The sequence below is a fragment of the Rhinolophus sinicus genome, chromosome 15 (genome assembly GCF_057876585.1).
Source record: "Rhinolophus sinicus isolate RSI-liver-muscle chromosome 15, RSI-T2T, whole genome shotgun sequence".
Taxonomy (NCBI): domain Eukaryota; kingdom Metazoa; phylum Chordata; class Mammalia; order Chiroptera; family Rhinolophidae; genus Rhinolophus; species Rhinolophus sinicus.
The window spans coordinates 83,679,718-83,699,373 of NC_142515.1; the positions used below are offsets into that span (position 1 = coordinate 83,679,718).

At 50.4% G+C, this 19,656-nt stretch overlaps 1 protein-coding gene across 5 annotated transcripts; it reads left to right on the forward strand.

Moving 5' to 3' along the window:
* The first annotated feature begins 668 nt into the window (after positions 1-668).
* Positions 669-18,514, forward strand: IL12RB1 (interleukin 12 receptor subunit beta 1). 5 transcript variants are annotated; one of them, XM_019737077.3, is made up of 17 exons: positions 669-806; positions 1,278-1,457; positions 2,252-2,314; positions 3,196-3,322; positions 3,801-3,970; positions 5,216-5,358; positions 7,462-7,510; positions 7,945-8,073; positions 8,800-8,882; positions 10,152-10,389; positions 13,330-13,497; positions 14,195-14,332; positions 14,665-14,820; positions 15,164-15,301; positions 16,212-16,317; positions 16,638-16,719; positions 17,431-18,514. In XM_019737077.3, the coding sequence occupies exons 1-17, from the start codon at positions 755-757 to the stop codon at positions 17,788-17,790; spliced, it is 2,382 nt and encodes a 793-aa protein (XP_019592636.3). In that variant the 5' UTR covers positions 669-754; the 3' UTR covers positions 17,791-18,514. The 5 variants fall into 5 exon arrangements, with proteins under 5 accessions (XP_019592636.3, XP_074193996.2, XP_019592638.3 ...); XM_074337895.2 differs by having other exon boundaries at positions 16,220-16,317; positions 17,431-17,566; XM_019737079.3 differs by lacking the exon at positions 14,665-14,820.
* Positions 18,515-19,656: the final 1,142 nt, after the last annotated feature.

The window sequence follows — 19,656 nt, forward strand, 5'->3', positions numbered from 1 at the left end:
CTGGGGTGGGAAGTCTTATGATCACTGAGAGGGGGCCATGGGTTTGTCCCTGTCTCCAACCAACTCTTCCATCTTTCTTTATGTTTCTCTCAATCTCTGTCTCTGACTCTGCCCTTTCCCAAGGCCTCACACATCAGACCCGAAACCTAGTCCACCCCCTGGCCTGGCCTGGGCTCTGCTGTGCTGCTGGTGAAGGCCACTCTGTGTGGGGTCACAGTGTCCCCGTCCCCACTGTGCCAGGCTTGGAACACTACCTCTTTGTTCCTGTGGCTCTGACCTCATGGCCTGCTGAACGCCTGACCCTGAGTGGCCCAGCTACCCCTTCGAGACTGGGAGCCTGCAGTTGTTCAGAAGAGGGGCCTCCTTCCCACCCACCTGGGCCTCAGTTTCCCCAGATGCTCTCTCCCAGCAGAGACCTTCATCCTGCTTCTCAGTCCCAGGAACATTTTTTTTTAGGTGAAACTCGCATAACATGAAATGAACCATTTAAAAATGTACAATTCAGTGGCATTTAGCACATTCACTATGTTGTGCAATCAGCACTTCTGTCTAGTTTCAGAACATTTCATCACCCAAAAGGACACCCCCATCCTCATGAGTAGTCCCTCCCCATTCCTCCTCCCTCAGCCCCTAACAACCACTAATCTGCTTTCTGTCTCTATGGATTTGCCTGTTCTGGACATTTCACCATGTGGTGTTTTGTATTTGGCTTCTCTCACAGCATCATGGTTTTGAGGTTCATCCACATTGTAGCATGAATCTTCTCCATGGACATTTTGGGCCTTTGTTGATAGTGGGGAGAGAAGGTGAGACATTGAGACCCCCAGAGGCTGAGAAACAGAGATCAGACTAATTTGAGTCTAAAGGAAGCCAGGAGACTCTTTAGGAGCCAGGACCCAGGGTGTCCTGAGGCTGGAGTTTGGGAAATGGGGAGGTGGGAATTTTGTGCAGCTTAGCATACAGCAAGCACCTCATAACAATTTGTTGGGAGAGGGACCTTAGACATCCAAGGAGCTCCTGAGTCTCAGAGGGCTAGAGACTCATCCAAGAGCACAGAGCCCCAGGCCACCCAAGAGGCCGGTTCCTGGTGTCCAGCTTGGGTCTGGGGCCAGCAGAGCAGAACCTCAGACCTGGGGTCTTGGTCTGACTTGTCCCATGGGTGCATTTGTGGCTGAGATGAGGCCATGACTCCCACCGAGCTGACTTCCTGGGTTTCTCTTTCACTTTGACTTGCCCAGGAGGGGCCATGAAACCTAACTTTTTTTTTTTTTTTTTAGATCTCTTTGATCTTCTTTCTTGCTCAGTTTCAACGTGTTCTGGGGCATGGACAGGGCACTTGGGGCCTCACTGGCAGCTCAGAAGTTCGTCTGGGGCCACAGGCCTCTGCGTGGACCCAATGGGGCAGCTGGTGGCCAGGCTGGTCCCTCTCCTCCTTCTCCTGCTCCCTGAGCAGGGCGGTGAGTCCCCCATCCTGGCACTATGGCTTTTTTTTTTTTTTGCTGGGGGGCATGTGTGTGGAGGGCCCCAGACCCGGTTCCTGAGTTGGTTTTGTGTCTCTGTGCTTGTCTTTCTCTCTCTGTCAAATGGATAATCAGTGATCATGGCTTCTGGGGTCAGATTTGGACATCTCCCTTCTGGTCTTGATTTTGTCTCATGTGGAATGGGCTGGATCTTTGAACCTTTCCCACCTCCCAGAGTTCAACGAGAAATCGTTAAGGAAGGGATAATGAGCACATATGTATATGATAGATATATCTAACATAGTATTATATATATATATACTCTCCCTCCATCTTGTAGAATTGGGTGGAAGGGGCCCCGCTTCCTGTGGATGGATGGGTTCGGACTCTCACCCCAGCTCTGCTGTTCCTGCTGTGTAACCTTTTGCCTCTCTGTGCCTCAGTTTTCCTCTCTGTAAACTGGGGATTAACAAGGTTTCAGGGCCTTTGGGTGTCAGGCAGGGCTGGAGACCAGTGACAGAGAAGGGTTCAGTAGACCCTGGATTGCTGTGGAGGAGCAGCCCCAGAGGTTGATGGGTGGGTATGTGGGTAGATGGATGGATAGTTGGCTGGGTGGATTCATGCATGCAAGGATGGGTGGATGGATGGGTGGATGGATGGATGCGTAGGTGGGTGCATAGATGGGAAAGTGGGTGGGCAGGTAGATGGTCACTTTACCAATCCCCAGGCTGAGCCCCATTCCCCATGCAGTGAAAGGTGGGACTGTCATTATCTCTTCATTATCTTTACAGCTGAAGCCTGTGGTACCAGTAGGTGCTGTTTTCAGGACCCACCATATCCGGATGCAGACTCAGGTGGGGGCAGCTCCCCACTGTGTGTGTGTGTGTGGGGGGGAGTTGTGCTGGGCTCTGATTGATGAATCCCAAGCGGTTCCTCCCTCAGTTTCCTCCTGCCCAGACAAAGATTTGGGCCCACCTAGGGTCTTGGGAGCGCCCACCCAAGCTCTTATGTCCTGGAGCGGTCACCCTCTCTGAGCCTGGCCTTCTCCCTAGGAGGGTCACAGGAATGGTGTCTGCATCTGTTCAGATTAGTCAACACATGGGGCTAAGTAGCTGTTAAATATTTTGAATTTTTAATTCCCCCTCCCCCAGGCAGACCTTGCTGGAACATTTAGGCTTGTAATGCACTACTAAGGGTCTGCCACTGAGCAGGCACATCTTCCATTCTTTTGTTCAAGAACTATTTGCTGAGCACCTACTATGTGCACACGTAGTCCTAGCCAAGAAGGAATCAGCTGTAAGCTCAACTGTCCTCCTAGGGTGACAGCTGCGTGCGGGAGGTAGACAACAGATAAATAAATGCATACACTGCCTGTCATGATATGCACAGAGCAGGGTGGAGGATGGAGAGGGAGGGGGCTACTTCCGGTTGGCTGCTGGTGGGGGAGGTGACACTGAAGAAGAAACTAGAATGTCAAGATCTGGGGGAAGGGCAGAGCAAAGGCCCTGAGGCCAGAGTAAGTCTGATGTGTTTGAGGACCCATGAGGAGACTGGTGTGGCTGCAGCAGGGGGATCAGGGGAGATGGCCAGAGACAGGTGGGAAGGGCACAGCAGGGTCCTGGGAGCCATTCAGGCTGCAGTGACACCAGATGACATCAGTGTCACGAAGATTCATCCCAAGGATGTGTCAGCACGGAGCCTCCTCCCCTATTCTGATCTGTCCTCAAACCTCCAGGATCTCCTCCAGACTCAGCCTCGGGCCCCAGAGATCTCAGCTGCTACCGTATATTTGATGCCGGTTTTGAATGCTCCTGGGAGTATGATGGCCCTGCAGCCGGGGTCAGCCACTTCCTGAGGTGCTGGTGAGGACCCCTTCTCAGACCCCAAACATTCACCCACCATGCCGCTGTTGCTCCTGACCCCATACTCCTGACTTTACAGCCCAGGGCTGGTCTTTACCTCTTCCTGAGCCTCGGTTTCTCAAGTGAGCAGGGAGGGCGGAAGTCTGTGTTGTGGGAGGTTCAACATGGGTGGACATCCCGGTTGGGCAGCCGTCAGGGTCCCTCTAGTCCTTCCTTCGTCCTCACCCTCTCACTTATTCATTCATCCATTCATTCATCCATTCATTTCTTCCTTCCCTCTGTGGCCACTCATGTTGGAAGACTTGGGGTCTCCCAAGCTGCTCAGTCCTAGGCTGATCCCCCAAAAACCCCTAGGCTGGGAAGGGGAGTCAAAGGGGCAAAGAAGGATACAGGGATGTGATGCACACTGTCTGCTGTGGCTGCTGAGACATTATGGGGTCCACTAGGACCTCAGATTCAGTACCACTTCTTCCCTCAGCCTCAAGTCTGGGCGCTGCTGCTACTTCGCTGCAGGCTCAGCCACCAAGCTGCAGTTCTCCGACCAGGATGGTGTATCTGTGCTCCACACTGTCACGCTCTGGGTGGAATCCTGGGTCACCAACCGGACAGAGAAGTCGCCTGAGATTACCCTGAATCTCTACAACTCCGGTCAGCACCCTATTTTCCTTCTCCTCCCCTCTGCCTCTTCCTCTTGCAGAGATGTCTCTGGTCCCCAAGCCTAGACCTGGGGGGATTCTTAGCCCTGGGCAAAGTGCTTGAAAATTCCAGCTTTTCACACATCAGACACTGTTGTGTGACTTGGCAGTCTTTCATGGTCTCCTTACCTATCACCTACTGCTGGACACTCAGATTGCTTCTGGTTTGTCCCTGACACTGCGATGGTGCCAGGACCCTGTTGTGTCTTTAAACTCTGTTTTTATGAGTCAACAACATGCATTTAGTGTGTAGTCATTGAGCCACTACCTGTGTACCATGCTGAGCCATAGGGGCCAGGGGCAAGGTCAACAGAGGTCACAGCCTAAGGCTGGGTAGGACCAGAGTGAAGTGAGAGAGGCACCACCTTGGGTACAAAATTTTAAGGTGGTGCCAAAAAATCCCTCAGTTGTCAATATAAACAACATTGTAAGGCAATATTTTTAAAATTCAAAATTAATGCAAAAATATCCATGATGAGCAACATATGAACATTTTAAATAAAGACAGGATCTGACCCTGTGTTTGTACAACCTTGCCGCACACACCTCACCCTAATCCCAGCCTTGCCTCTGCCTTCATGGAACCCAAATTCAAGTGGGGCTGACAGACGAGATGTGATCACTATACATGATGAGACACTGCCAGGAGGTCAAGGGAGGCCTCCAGCTCAAGCTGAGTCCCGAAAGACAAAATGAATAAAGCAGGAAGAAAGGTGGGGAAGTGTGTTCCAGGCGGGGAAGTGTGTTTCACAGCGAGTGCAAAGGCCCTGAGGTAGAATCAGGCATGGAATGCGAAGATGCAGAAAGAATGATAGCTGTCTCTCCTTAGATCAGGTTGCTTGAAGTGAGGCTAAAAAATGAGTAAGATTTCCCTAATAGTCCTTTAGAAAAATAGAATCCATGAATTACCCTCTTGTCAGCAATTGACAAAAGTGCCTGTCACCACAACCTTGCCAGTGATGAGTATTAATGTTTTAAAGATCACTTCACTAACAGGATCCTGTGTCTAAATTTTGACTCTTTGACCCATAGAATCCCAGGCTTACGTGGGACCTGCAAGGGTGTCCCTGATTCATGTTTGGGGGACTCAGTTGCCTACCCTGGCTGGGAGGGGTATGGGCAGATTTCATGGGATTTTCAGGACCAAAAACTCACACGCATGCCGGCTTCCCCTTCCAACCCCCATCTTTGTTTCCAGTTAAATACGACCCTCCTCCATCAGGAGACATCAAGGTGTCAATGTCAGCAGGGCAGCTGCTCATGGAGTGGGAGACCCCAGCCCGCCAGGATGGCGCTGAGTTGCAGTTCCGGCACCGGACACCCGGCAGCCCGTGGAAATTGGTGAGTTTATTCCCCAGGTCCGGAGTGGGCACAGACCTCTCCCTCCAAAGCCAGACCTAGGGGCCCTCACTTGACTCATGTGTCCTCTGGCACCCTCCTGGAATGGCCGTCGTACCCATTTCCAGCCTCCTTGCCTTTGCACATGAAGTTCTCTCTACCTGCTTGCCCCCTTCTCCATCTGAACACATGTGAATACAACCCATCCTCAGGATCCAGCTCAAGGGCCACCTATTCCAGGAAGCTGCCCTTTCACCCATTCCTTCCTCCCTCCCTTCTTTTTTTTAAAATTCAGATGTAATTGACATATAACATTAGTTCCAGGTGTATGATATGATGATTCAATCTTTGTACATATTGCAAAATGACCACCACAATAAGTCTAGTTAACTTCCAACACCAGACATAGTTACAGATTTTTTTTCTTGTGATGAAAACTTTAAGGTCTACTCTCGTAGCAACTTTCAATAGCAACACAATATTATTAACTATAGTGACCATGTGCGTTACATCCCCATGACTTATTTATTTATAACTGGAAGTTTGTATCTTTTAACCACCCTCACCCATTTTGCCTATCCTCCAACCCCAACTCCCTGCCTCTGGCAACAATGAATCTGTTCTCTGTATCTATGAATTTTTGTTTGTTTGTTTTGTTTTTTTAGATTCCACATATAAGTGAGATCATATGGTATTTGTCTTTGTCAGTTTGACTTACCTCAGCATAATGCCCTCCAGGTTCATCCGTGATGTTACAAATAGCAAGATTTCCTTCTTTTTATGGCTGAATAATATTTCATTGTATGTACATATATCACATGTTCTTTATCCATTCATCCATCTATGGACACCTTGGTTGTGTCCATGTCTTAGTTATTGTAAATAATGTTGCAATGAACATAGAGGTACATATGTCTTTTCGAGTTAGTGTTTTTGCTTCCTTCAGATAAATTCCCGGGAGTGGAGTCACTGGGTCATAAGGTAGTTCTATTTTTAATTTTCTGAGGAACCTCCATGCTGTTTTCCATAGTGGCTGCATAAATTTACAATCCCACCAAGAGTGTGCGAGCATTCCCTTTTCTCCACATCCTCACCTGCATTTATCATCGCTTGCCTCTTTGATGATACCCATTCAAACAGATGTGAGGTGGTACCTCACTGTGGTTTTGATTTGCGTTTCCCTAATGATTGGTGATATTGAGCATCTTCTCATGTACCTGCTGGCCATCTGTATGTCTCCTTTGGACCTTTATTCATTCTTCAGCTACTGTCTTTTCCCTGCTCTGTTCCCCCACCACCCAAACAGATAAGCCTACACCTGCAAGAAACCTCAGCCTTGCCCCAGCCCCTAAGGAGTCCCCGGTTTGAGGGAGAGACCCGCAGCCTCTGAATTGCGGCCAATCTCCTCCTCCCTCGGACTGGCAGCATCACAAGGGCAGGGAGTTGCCTTAGCTTTAGCCCCTCCATTGCTCCAAATGTTGGGTCCCTCCCTGAGTCTCAGTTTCCCATCAGGTGAATGGGTTCAGAGTAATCAGTGGCCCATCACATGGGACCTCTCTGTATGTTTTATTTCCCGTCCCTTAAGCACAGACTCTCTCAGCCCCCTTTGTAGATGAGGAAACTGAGTCTCAGGACCTCTTAGGGTCACATGGGGAGCGTGGGGCAGGTTGGGTCTGGGCTCTCTTGATCCCTAACATTACAAACAGGTTTTTCCTCCTAAAATCAGTTTTTAGGAAATTATAAAATAAATGTTGCCTACGAAAATAATTCTTTTAAATAAATGTTTCATTTTGGAATAACCTTAGATTTTCAGAAGAGTTACAAAGAAATAGAAAGAGCTCCCATAGCACCTTCCCCCCAGCTTCCCTCTTAGTATTAATAACATCTTATATCCCCAACTGAGATGAACAGGATACATCACTATGAACGAAACTCCAGAGGTTATTGGATGCCCCCCGCCTTCCCAAGAAGGTCCTCCTTTTGCTCTTGGATCCAGGCCAGGATTCCATGTTACACTTAGTAAAATAATTGCTTAACATTTCAAAAGAGCCGAGATTTTTTCAACACCAAAATGGAAAACAATATATAAATATGGTCTCATCCTAGGGCAACTGCCAACGTCAGGATGATGCTGACTTCGGTGAGAACAACGGTGGTAAGAGCAACAGCTGCGGCAAGTTTGCATTAACTGAGCACCTACTGTGTGCCAGGCCAGTGCTAAATTCTTTGTGTAGCCATTGTCCCACCTTGTCGTTCAGTAATGGATTAGTCCCACTTCACAGGTGAGGAAATCAAGGCTTGGGGGTGAGAGGCCGTAGGCTAAAGTCACATCCCAAAAGATGGCCTTGTTGTGACTCAAACCTGGGAAAGGGGAAGAAGAGAGTGATCCTTGAGGCCCCAAGAGGACATGCCCTGGCCTATTCTTGCCATGTCCTCAGGGCCCACACACAGTTGGCTCTTAGTACGCGCATGCATACAGTTAGCACTCAATAAATGCACAACAGCTAAGTGACCAGTGCCATGCCCTATGCACCCCCAAGTATAGGACAGCCCCTTGGCCTGATGTTTGTCCTGTTTCCCCCCCCCCAGAGTCATGCCTCTGCCCCTTGGAGATAGACACAGCGCAGGAATTCCAGCTACGGCGACGGCAGCGGCCCAGGCCAGGGGCCTCAGCAAGTCCCTGGAGCAGCTGGAGCCGCCCTGTGTGTGTCCCCCCTGGTGAGAGCGCCCAGAGCCACGGGAATGGGGACAGAGGGTATTAGAATGAAGGGAACAAGCGTTAGAAACAGGGTGACAGGTGTTCAAAATAAGGCAGCAGGAGAAATTAGTGAAAATAAGTGACAGGTGGCCGTGAGGAAGTTTCACTTTGTAAATTGGGGTGAATCCATAATCTAAAAAGAAAACATTTCTCAATCGTCCTTTTTCCAATTCATTTGGTGGGTTTTATTCTTTTAAAGCTGCACAAGGAGTTGACAGGTGAAAGTGACTGTGTCATGAAGATATTTTCCCAAATGACACAGGAAACTGGAGCCTGGGCAGCTCCGGAGTGGAGATGTGGCCCAGGTGGAGGGAGGGGTGTGGTGACTGTCAGCATTTGTCCCTAGCCCTGCCAGCGGGGGTCTCCTCCTGCCCAAGTGCCTATCTGCTGGGAAATAACTCCAAGAATTGTTTTCAGATTTTTCTTTACATTGTGGTCAAAAACGCATAACATAAAATGCACCATGTGACCCATTCTTCAGTGTGCAGTTCCATCGCATTAAGTATATTCATGTTGTGGAACGTATCTATGTTTTCAGGTTTGGAAAAGTATTTAAGAACCCATGGAATCCTGTGTCTCATGGGAGGGAAGAAATGGTCCCCAGGCCCCACCCAAGGTGTGAAGGAGGTTGTGAGGAAGGGCACCTCCATCCCCTCTAATGTCACTGTCTTGCTGTCTCACGGCAGGAACCCCCCCACAGCCCGAGGTGAGGTTCTTGGTGGAGCCGCTTGCCTCAAATGGGACAAGGCGAGTGACCCTGCAGGTGCAGGTAATGGGCCTATCTGGCAAGGCTGTGCCGTGGCCTGGGAATGGGGGGAAAGAGGCCAGAGGCTGGAGCTGGGGAGTGCAAGCGGGAGATGGAGGGAGACAAGACGTGGAGGTGCAGGGACAGGAAGGACTGTGGGTTTAACTCTACAGGTGGTGGGGAACCATGGAGGGTGTGTGTACAAAAGAGGGATATGGCTGGACTCGGGTGTTCACAGGCTCCCGCTGGCTACCATCAGGGGAACAGACTGTGGGGCGGAGGGCTCTGGTGAATGCTGGAAAGCTAGGAAGGGGTCATTTGTGTTGGTCTGGATGGGAGATGATTTCTTTGAAGTCCCCAAAACAACCCATTAGTACAGTCTAATTAAACCCATTTTACAGAGAAGGAAACTGAGGCACAGAAGGAAAATTTGTTGCCTGAGTCAGGGGTAAAACCATGACGTAGTTCACCCACTGGCTTCACCATAACTGACCCAGCTAGGTCCCCAGTGGGCCATCACAATACGTCTACAGGGAAGCTCCTTCACTTCCAAAGTTTCCTCTCATTTGAATTCCTTTTATTAGAAAAAAATTGAAGTCACTGGATCCAAAGATGGAAAACTTTTTTCCTGGCTCTCAGTAGAACTAAGGCAACAAGCGATAGAAACAAGGTGACAAGTGTTCAAAATAAGGCAGCAGGAGAAATCAGTGAAAATTAGTGACAGGTGTCTGTGAGAAAGTTTCACTTTGTAAGTTGGGGTGAATCCATAATCTAAAAAGAAAACATTTCTCAATCTTCCTTTTTCCAATTCGTTTGGTGGGTTTTATTCTTTTCAAGCTGCACAAGGAGTTGACAGGTGAAAGTGACTGTGTCATGAAGATATTTTCCCGAATGACACAGGAAACTGGAGCCTGGGCAGCTCCGGAGTGGAGATGTGGCCCAGGTGGAGGGAGGGGTGTGGTGACTGTCAGCATTTGTCCCTAGCCCTGCCAGCGGGGCCTCCTCCTGCCCAAGTGCCTATCTGCTGGGAAATAACTCCAAGAGTTGTTTTCAGATTTTTGTTTACATTGTGGTAAAATTATGCCATCCCCTTGCCCAGCCCTAAAAAACCCCAACATGCACTGGAGCATGCACTTGCCAGCACTGGGGTTTATTATTTTTAAAATCTTTGGTGCCTGTCATTGGCTGTGGCCTGTGGATGAGTCTGAGTTCATGGGCTGTGCCCTGATGTCAGCCCGTGGGGACAATGAGCATGTTCAGGTCCCCATAAACCATCTCTCCTATTCATGACAGCGGCCTCAGCTCCAGCTTCCAGAAGGCTGCCGTGGGCCCAAGTCTGGCGCAGAGGTGACCTACCACCTCCACCTGCACATGCTGTCCTGCCCCTGTAAGGCCCAGGCCACAAAGACCATGCGCTTCAGAAAAACGCTTCACCTCTCGGGTGCTGCCTACGACCTAGCTGTCTTCTCCTGTAATCGCTTCGGCCCAGGCCCCAACCAGTCATTGCATATTCCTGCCGACACATACACAGGTGCCTCCTTCAGTTGGGGAGGGCTACGGGAGGTCCCCTCAGAGGCGAGCACCTACTCTGAGCCTCAGCTAGACTAGGGGGAAGTGGGCGAGGCACAAAAATTTAAGGGGCTGTCTAATTTAGGGGTGTATCAAAAGTCAGTAATCAGGATACATAACATTTTAATGCAATATTTTGAAAAATCCTCACTGCAAACTACAGCCAAGGCCAACTGCCTGTTTTATAAATAAAGTTTTATTGGGACATGGGCTAGGAAAAGGATGTGGCGAGTGAGGCAGGATCACGCAAGTACAGAGTTGATCCTATCTTCATTTAAAATCTTGATATTTTGTTCTATATATATATATATATATATATATATATATACACATATATTAAATATATACATATATTTACATATAAAATATAAAAGATTTATAATTATGTATATATGTACAAGGTGTGATCAAAACTACGGTGAATGTTTAAATTAAAAATATTTATTACATTAAATGACACATTGCCATTAATCCCCTTCAAAATACTGTCCCTCGCTTTGAACACACTTATCCCATCATTCTTGCCACTTTCTGAAGCAGTTCTGGAAGTCCTCTTTCATGTCTTTAGTTGCTCTGTCTTGGCTGCCTTGATGTCCTGAATCATTTTGACTTTGGGGAAGAGCCAGAAGTTGTATGGTACCAGACCCAGTGAATAAGGTGGATGAGGACACACTGCAATGTTTTCATTTAACAGAAATTGCCATGTACCAGAAGCAATATGTGATACAGAACGTTGTCATGATGGAGGATGATTTACGGCACACTTTAAAATACAACTTCTCTCAACCGTAGCTCAAACTCAACCGACAGCACCAAACAAGTTGAAACTTGTCACACACTGTTGCTAAGGTTTGATGCGCCGCTTCCCGTATTGAAGATCCCTGCCTTTCCATTGGCTGGCACTCGGCAGCAGCATTCACCATATGTTTTGATCACAACGCTTCTGGTATGGCGATTTCTGTCAAATAAAAACATTACAGTGTGTCCTCATCCACGTTATTCACCGGATCTGGCACCATATGACTTCTTGCTCTTCCCCAAAGTCAAAATGACCATGAAAAGGTGAACGTTTTGAATCGATTCAGGATATTGAGGCAGCCACAACAGTGCAACTGAAGACACTCACGAAAGAGGATTTCCAGAACTGCTTCAGAAAGTGGCAAGAACGGTGGGATAAGTGTGTTCCAAGCAAGGGGGAATATTTTGAGAGGGCATTAATGGCAATGTGTCTTTTACTGTAATAATTGTGTGTTTTTTTGTTTGTTTGTTTTTTAATAATTGTTTTTTTAATTTAAACATTCACCATATTGTTTGAGCACACCTTGTATGTACCGGGGGTGCCAAAAAAAATGTATACAGATGGACACTTTGGTCAACATTGCTCAAGCAGTAGTTTGCCACAATCAGAAGTGTCTGGATGCTGATGGTAACCACGCTGAGCACCTCTTGTAATTGCAGAAGTCACACGTGACTTGTATTTATCTTTATTATTGGTACATATTGAGTATCACAATTTTAGTAGTTTTTTCCTTTCTTAAAATGTGTACACATTTTTGACTCTGTGTACACACATATATTTTTTTCAAGGTGAAATTCACATAGCAAAATTTACCATTTTAATATGTGCAATCCAATGGCATTTAGTGAATTCACAATGTTCAACCACCATCTCTAATTCCAGAACATTTCTATCACCCCCAAATGAAACTTCATTCCCATTAGCAGTCACTTCCCACTCCCCCTCTCCCCGGCCCCTGGCAACCACTAATCTACTTTCCGTCTCTATGGATTTGCCTATTCTGGACATTTCATATCAATGGGATCACACACTATGTGGCCTTTTGAATCTGGCTTCTCTCACTCAGCATCATATTTTCGAGGTTCATCTATATTGTAGTGCGTGTCAGTGCCTCAGTACTTTTTACGACTGAGTAATATTCCATTGTGAGGATGGGCCACATTTTGTTTATTTGTTTATCCACTGATCTACATTTTTGCAATTATGAATAATGCTCATCACATATTTTTGCATTAATTTGATTTTTTTAAAATTGCATTAAGGCATTGTTTCTCTTGATGATTGAGTTCTCCTCCTTGCCTCCTTGAATTTGGTGCCTGAGATGAGTGCCTCGCTCATCTCACCTGGTCCCAGCCCTGCTGGGCACCCAACAATCCTGCAAGGGCAGGGCTGCTATGATGATGCCCATTTCAGAGCTGAGAAAACCGAGGCTCAGACAGGTGAAGCCACTTGCCAAGGTGGCACAGCAGTGAGTCTGCCAGCCTCTGGCTTGGTTTGGGCCATGGCCTCACTGTATGACATTGGGCTAGTGTCTTTCTCTCTCTGAGCCTCAGTTTCTGTATTATTGGGGTGACCATAGTCCCACTGCCTAGCCAAATGGTGTCTGTAAAGTGCTCGGCACTGGCCTGGTGCGTACGGTTGGTGTTCAGTAAATGGTAGTTATTGTCTCCAGAATTGGAAGCAGCACCTACCTCTCTGAGGTGGCTGCAGATGCCCTTGTTCTAGGGAATGGGAGAGATGCACCCCGGGGACTGAGTGGGGGCATCCTCGGAGTCTAAGCTCTAGTCAGGCGCCGCCCACTGAGGGGTGAGGCGGGCGGGAGTGGCCAGGCATCGCTGGAGCAAGGGATTGTGTCCGTCCAGGGAGCATTGATGGGGTTGTACTGGCAGGGAAGCTGTGGTCAGTTTGGGGGAGGAGTAAACTCATTCAAACCACCCATTGGTCCCCTCTGTGCCCAGTCCCCCACTCTGCAGCCCTCAGTGTGGGGAAACAATCCAGGCCCTACGGGGTAGAGCTGGGTGAGGAGGTGGAGAGGGGCTACGAGAGCCTTGCGGTGGGTAGACTGAGGCAGCTGTCCTGATGTGCTTCCCTGTCTCCTTCCAGAACCAAGAGCTCTGAATATCAGTGTCAGGACCAGTGGGACCACTATGCGTTGGCCAGCCCAGGCCTCGGGTCTGACGTACTGTATTGAGTGGCAGCCGCAGGGCCAGGACGGGAGTACTGCCAACTGCACCCTGACTACGCCCAAAGACCAGGACCCTACTGGAATGGGTACCATGATGGCACTTGCCCTCCATCTGACTCTACGTCCTCTGTTAGAGTTCTGGGTCAGCTCAGACCTACAGGGACTGTACATGGTGTCTGAGGCCCAGAGAGGTCTTGCCACTTGCTTGAATCACAAAGAGGTGGTGACAGCCCAAGACTCAGACCCTCCACCCCCATGCAAGCTGAAGCCTCCCGCTGGGAACTTGTGGTGTCAGGCCCTGGGCAGGTGATTCCCAGGCGGGTAATGAGTCTCACATTCCAGGGTGTTTCTTAAACATTCACCCTCGCCAGGGAAGGTGGCAGCTAGCAAGATACTGGTGGCAAATTAACGAGGTCTCTGGAGGAAAAGAGGAAGTGCCATATGGCCCAGGCAGGCTCTCATTCTCCCACTTCTTGCCGTGGGCCTGGCCGGGGCTGCGGGAAACCCCAGCTTCAACCTGTCGCTCACAGAGCTCCCAGCTTGGGGAGAGAGAGCTGGATACAGATACCCCTGCCCCGTGGAATACGGGCTGGGTTGGAGAGGGTAGGGATGGGTTGGGGATGGCATAGGGAAGGGATCATAGAGGAGGGGACATTGTTGCAAGGATTTTGAAGCATGAGTAGGAGTGCTCTGGGAGTTCCTGGCAGATGGCACAGCCAGTGCAATGGTGCAGAGGTGGGAACACAAACTATTAACTGGCCTGGCCCTTGCTAATTCTTCCAGTAACCCACCACTGGAGCCAAGCTTCTGGGGCAATGCAGCAGACGACATGTTACCACATCATCATCTTCGCCTCTTCACGCCCAGAGAAGCCCAACTCATGGTACACCCTCTTGTCTGCTTACCACTTTGGGGGCAATGGTAAGTGACCCAAGCCTGCAGGTGGATATCCTCAGGGGACTCAGCGGTGGTCTTGGGGGTCAGGAGGATGGAATAAGCATTTAGAGGAACCTACTGTGTGTCGGGTCTTGGCCAGAAGCTGGACACGTAGAGTCAGCTCAGTTGACTCGTACGATACCCTGAGAGGCATTGCCCCATTTCACAGATAAGAAAACTGAGGTTCAAAGAGGGGAAGTGAAAGGGCCTGAGTGGTGGAGCTGGGATTCTGTGGCCAAGGTTACCTGGACAGTGCTGGGCTGGAAGTGTTCAACCAGTGCTTTTAGAGCTGACTGTGGCAATGGTACTGGCTGCAGCCTCTGTGGCCGGGATCCCTCAGGACGTGTTGGTGAGTAAAGGTGGCCTGGACTTTGTCTCTGTGGACTGGAAGCCGTCCCCGCTGAGCACCTGCCCTGGCGTCCTGACGGAGTATGTCATTCGCTGCCAAAATAAAGACAGCAACCAGGTGTCTGGTATGTGGGGGAGGAAGGAGTCTAGGCTTGAGTTCCACCTTGCTGTGTGACCCTGGGCACCTCACTGCCCCTCTCTGGGCCTGGTTTTCCCCAAATAACACAAGAGAGTTGGACTCAAGGGTCTTGACTGCCCCTTTTAGACATCCAGAGAACTCCCCGTGGGCATTGGCCAAGTGCTCCTGATATGCCAGGCGCATAGATGGCAATCCCTCAGATGTATCAGCAACTTGATTCCCATGGTGTGACATCCCAGCTGGGAGGGACTCGGGACAACCCACCACCTGAGACTGGCTTCCTAGGAGTGAAGGGGATCCAGGGACCCATGGCTGCCTCCTCCCTGCAGAGCTGTCCGTGAATGCCACAGAGACCCAGGTCATCCTTCGAGGTTGCTTAGGGGCTGGTGCAAACTACAGCGTGCAGGTGCGAGCAGACACGGCAACAATGAAGGGCGCCTGGAGCCAGCCCCGACACTTCCATATGGGTGAGGCGCGGGACAGGGGCAGGGCGTGAGTATGTATGCAGCATGCACTGCCTCATCCCATCCGCATCTGCATCTACGAGCAGTCCCACCCTCCATGTGTTGCCCTCCGGAGAAAGTCCCAGCCTGATCTGCTCCTACTGCCTCCACCAGCCTTGTCTCCTATAGTTTCCCCCTTGAACCTTCTCTCATACTCCTGTGGCCTTGATCATGAGGGCCCCTCCTCCTGGAATGTTTGTTCTCCTTGTTGTCAAACTCTTATTCATCCTTCAAAACAGAGCCGAAAAGCTCCCTCCTCCAGGAAGCATTCTGTGCTTCCTTCTGGGTTCCCCACAACTGTGACTGCCCCTCCTCCACACCTGACACCTTGGGAGTGCATGGAGGTGTCTGTGTCTGGCTCTGCCTCCCCCAACTGGGGGCTCCTGGAGAAGAGGAGGGAGCAGGGAGACTGTTTTTTGAATAAGTGAATGAATGCATATGAATGAATGAGTGTCCGTCATCCTCAACACAAAGATAAGGAGGTGGGTTCCATTGTCAGGGTGTGTGGCTGTGAGAGATTTAGAGATGAAATGATCCCTGTTCCTGCCATGGTCCCTGCCTGTTGCCCTTGCAATGAATTCTGTTCCCAAGAGAATGAACCAATAAGTCCGGTTTGGTGTGGGGTGGGCAACCCTGTGTCCAGGGGAGCTACAGAGTTCTGAGCACTTCCTGTGTTCCAGGCCTTTATCCTGCAGTCACAGGGCAGGTGGATCCCCTGGTCTCCCACTTCACAGACAAGGAAACTGAGGCATTGTGGGGCCCATGGTGTGCTAGGTTTAGCAGCAAGTTGATGGAGGGTCTGGCCTACCCAGCTCCCTCCCTGACTAGAGGCAGGAGGTATCCTTTCCCTAACCCAAGCTCTCCTGCCCCCAAGAAATCCAGGTTTTCCAGTTGTCCATTTTGTCCATTATCCTCATATCTCTGGGGAGCTTCCTGAGCATCCTCCTCCTGGGCGCCCTTGTGTACCTCAGCCTGAACAGGTAACTTGCACCCTCTCCTTGACACGATCCCCTGACAATAGCGATAATAATAGTAATAGTAATAACTGCTCACACCAAGTAGGGATTTGTGCCCATTTTACAGATGAGGAAACTGAGGCCCTGATGGTCAGGGCATCCAGCAGTGGGGGCAGAGCTGAGATGTGACCCCCAGTCTGTTGGATTCCTGCACTCCCCTCCCCCAATCCATATCCTCACTCCCTTTGTAACCTAATGAAGATGAAAAATATAAGTCTGAACAATGAAATAGTAAAAAACAGACAGAAGCACTGCTCCTCTGACCGGCTTGCCTCCCTCCCCAGGGCCTTTCGGCACCTGTGCCCACCCCTGCCCACACCCCATGCCAGCACTGCTGTTGAGTTTCCTGGAAGCCAGGGGAAGCAGGTAAGACGTTTTTTTTCCTAATCCCAAGTCCTGTGTATTGGGTCCATACTCTGGGCCAAGGCTCTGCTGAGTAATGGTCATGTATTAGCTTGTTTTATTCTCCCCCAACCCACTAAGGTAGGGACTCCAAAAACCTGTCCTATTTTACATACAGGAAAGCAGAGGCCCAAAGAGGAACCTCCTGTGGGCCATTTCCTAGCAGCAGAAACAGAACTCAGAGTGGCTTCAACCCAATGGGAATCTGATGGAAAAAAATCCCAGGGTGGTGAGCTTTAGGCATGGTTGGATGCAGGAACTAGGAATCCATCTCTCTGTGTTGCTGTCCTTTCTACGGGCATCTCTCCCAGTCATGCTCAGCCTTCCCCCATGGAAGAGAATGTCTATTTTCTCCATGACTGGAGCAAAACTCTCAGGGTCATCACTGATTGGCCCAACATGGATCACATGCCCATCCCTGAGCCTGTGGCAGAAACCAGGGGCATGGAGTGATCTGACTGGCTGGGCTAGGGTCATAGCCCTGATCACATCAACTTAGAGACAAGCAGGGGCAATTTCCCAAAGAGAAATGCGGGAGGGGGTCCTTCCAATGGATCCTCAAATTGGTCTCGAGATTTTAGAGAATTTAGCCAGTGGGGACCTGGTCCATCCCATCCTTATATGGATGGGAAATAGGGCCCCGCCCACAGCCTCGGCCTCATCCTCCCTCTGCAGGCTTGGCAGTGGACCAGCCCAGCAGACTTCCTGGAGGAGGAAGAAGAGGAAGAAGCCCTGGTGGTGACCATGCCCTGGGACAAAGGCGAGGGACCTGACCTGGACACATCCGGGCCTCTCAAGGACAAGATGGAGCTGCCTCCGGGTGTCCCTGAGCCAGCCCTAGACACAGAGCTGCCCTTGGAGGACAGCAGACAGGTGCAAGGATACGGATACCCTGAGGCAGGGGCTCTGGGGCCTAGGGAGCAGGACAGTCTGGAGGGCAGCCCTGCCCAGGCAGCTGGACTGCCACTGCTCCTAAAAGGCCTAATGCAGAGCCCCAGGCCCAGTGGCCCTCAGCATGTGGGCCTGGAGGCCTGAGGGAGAGAAGGGAACATCCACCTCATCTTGGGAACAGGAAGACTGCTGATCGCAATGATGGCGGCTGGTGATTACATGAGTATTGCGTACCTAGCCTGTTCCACGCAGACACTCACATGAAGTCTGAGGTACATGGATATCCTATTTTATAGATGTGACCACCACCAAGGTGCAGAGAGGGTGAGTGGCTCGCCTGAAGCCACACAGCACAGGAGGGAGTTAAACTCCGGCCAAGTGACCCAGACCCCCATTTCTGCCTCCCAGGCTCTGCCATCATTGCACCTCCCCCCCCACCCCCACCCCCACACACATACTTTGTCCAGTACCTGTTGCAACATGTCCTGTGAGGGAAACCTTGGAAACTGCCATGAAACAAGCTGCTGCACCAGGCTGGGCCTGACAGGTTGGGCAGGGACAAACACCGTCATTGGCCTGTTGGGGTGGAATAGACTGCAGCATGGCCCAAATGAGGCTAAGCTGATCCCAGGACCCTGAGCTGGGCATTCTATCCCAGCAGCACTAGATGGGGAGTCTGGGAGCTCTCCCCTACCCTGCAGGTTTCCAGGTTCAGAGGATCTAGGGCTCTAACATTCCTGGGGACACGATAGCCCCTTCCCAGCCTCAGTCTCCTCCCCTGTAAGATGGGGGTGATGATAATGTTGACTCCTCATAGAGCTGTTAGGGGGTCTAAGCCTTAATAAATGAGCCTTCTCTTTGGTGTCTTTCCCCTGGTTGAAGCCTGAATTCCTGCTGAAAATCCCCAAATAGGAGCTTGAGAATTCATTCATTCATTCACTCCACATGCATTTATCAATCTCCCTTTCTGGGCTCCTCCAAGAACATCCATTCTGAGCGAGACACAGATGGATGATCCCTCTGCAAAGTCAGGACTGGGCAGCGGGAGGGACGGGACCCCAGGGAGAGTGAGGCTGTGTCTGCCACGCCCTCCGCCCCTCCCAGGAGTCGGTCGGCTGTCCTCCATGGGCTCAGGCCAGGACCTGGGGTTCTTCCCTCCTTCTCACACCCAAATCCTGGCACAGGACCCATGTCTCCCACCCCTATAAACACCCTGAATCCGCTGCTTCCTGCCTCTTCCCCGCCTTTCCCCCCCAATCCTTAAATGAGTTGTCGCGGATTCCCCCCATGGCCACCAGGTGGTAGCAGCGCCACGTGTCTCCCAGGCCAAGCCCTCTCCGCCCCAGCCCACCTCCCACGGAGTTTGCAAAACAGGCAGGTTTTTAAAAACGGGGTGGGAAGCACCTTAGAGCTGGGCTCCAGCCTGAGAAGGTGGCCCGGACAGCGGCAGGGCAAAGTGGACAGACAGGAGAGGATGCTAGGTTAGGAGCCTCATGAAAAAGACCAGAGTGACCAGACTCCCCTCAATTCCAGAACTCTCCATCCCCACCCCTCACAATGGAGACTCCAGGGAGCTAAATGACCCCATGCCAGCAGTCCCGGTCTTGGGCCTACCCAGTAGCACAAGACGCAGTTTGGTGGCCCCTAGAGTTGGCTAAACACTTACCCCTAGGCATAGCCCCCTGGATCCAAGAAGCAGGAGTTAGATATTTATTGTGCCTTACCTGGAACTCTTGCTGAAGTGAATGGGAAAAGGGACACCCTGCTTCCATGGGGAAAGGCTGAGCCTTCCTCGAAGAGAAGCCTGCAAGGGGGATAGCAGTACAGAGAGAGAGAGATGGATCCTTAATCCCTGGATTCAGCCATGCCTGAAATCCACCACACTGGGATTTCTTTTCTTTTCTTTTTTTTTCATCAGGTTCCCTTTTCGTTAAAGCCAATTTGAGTTCTGTTTCTGCTGCTAGAAAATGGCCCACAGGAGGTTTCTCTCTGGGCCTCTGCTTGCCCGTC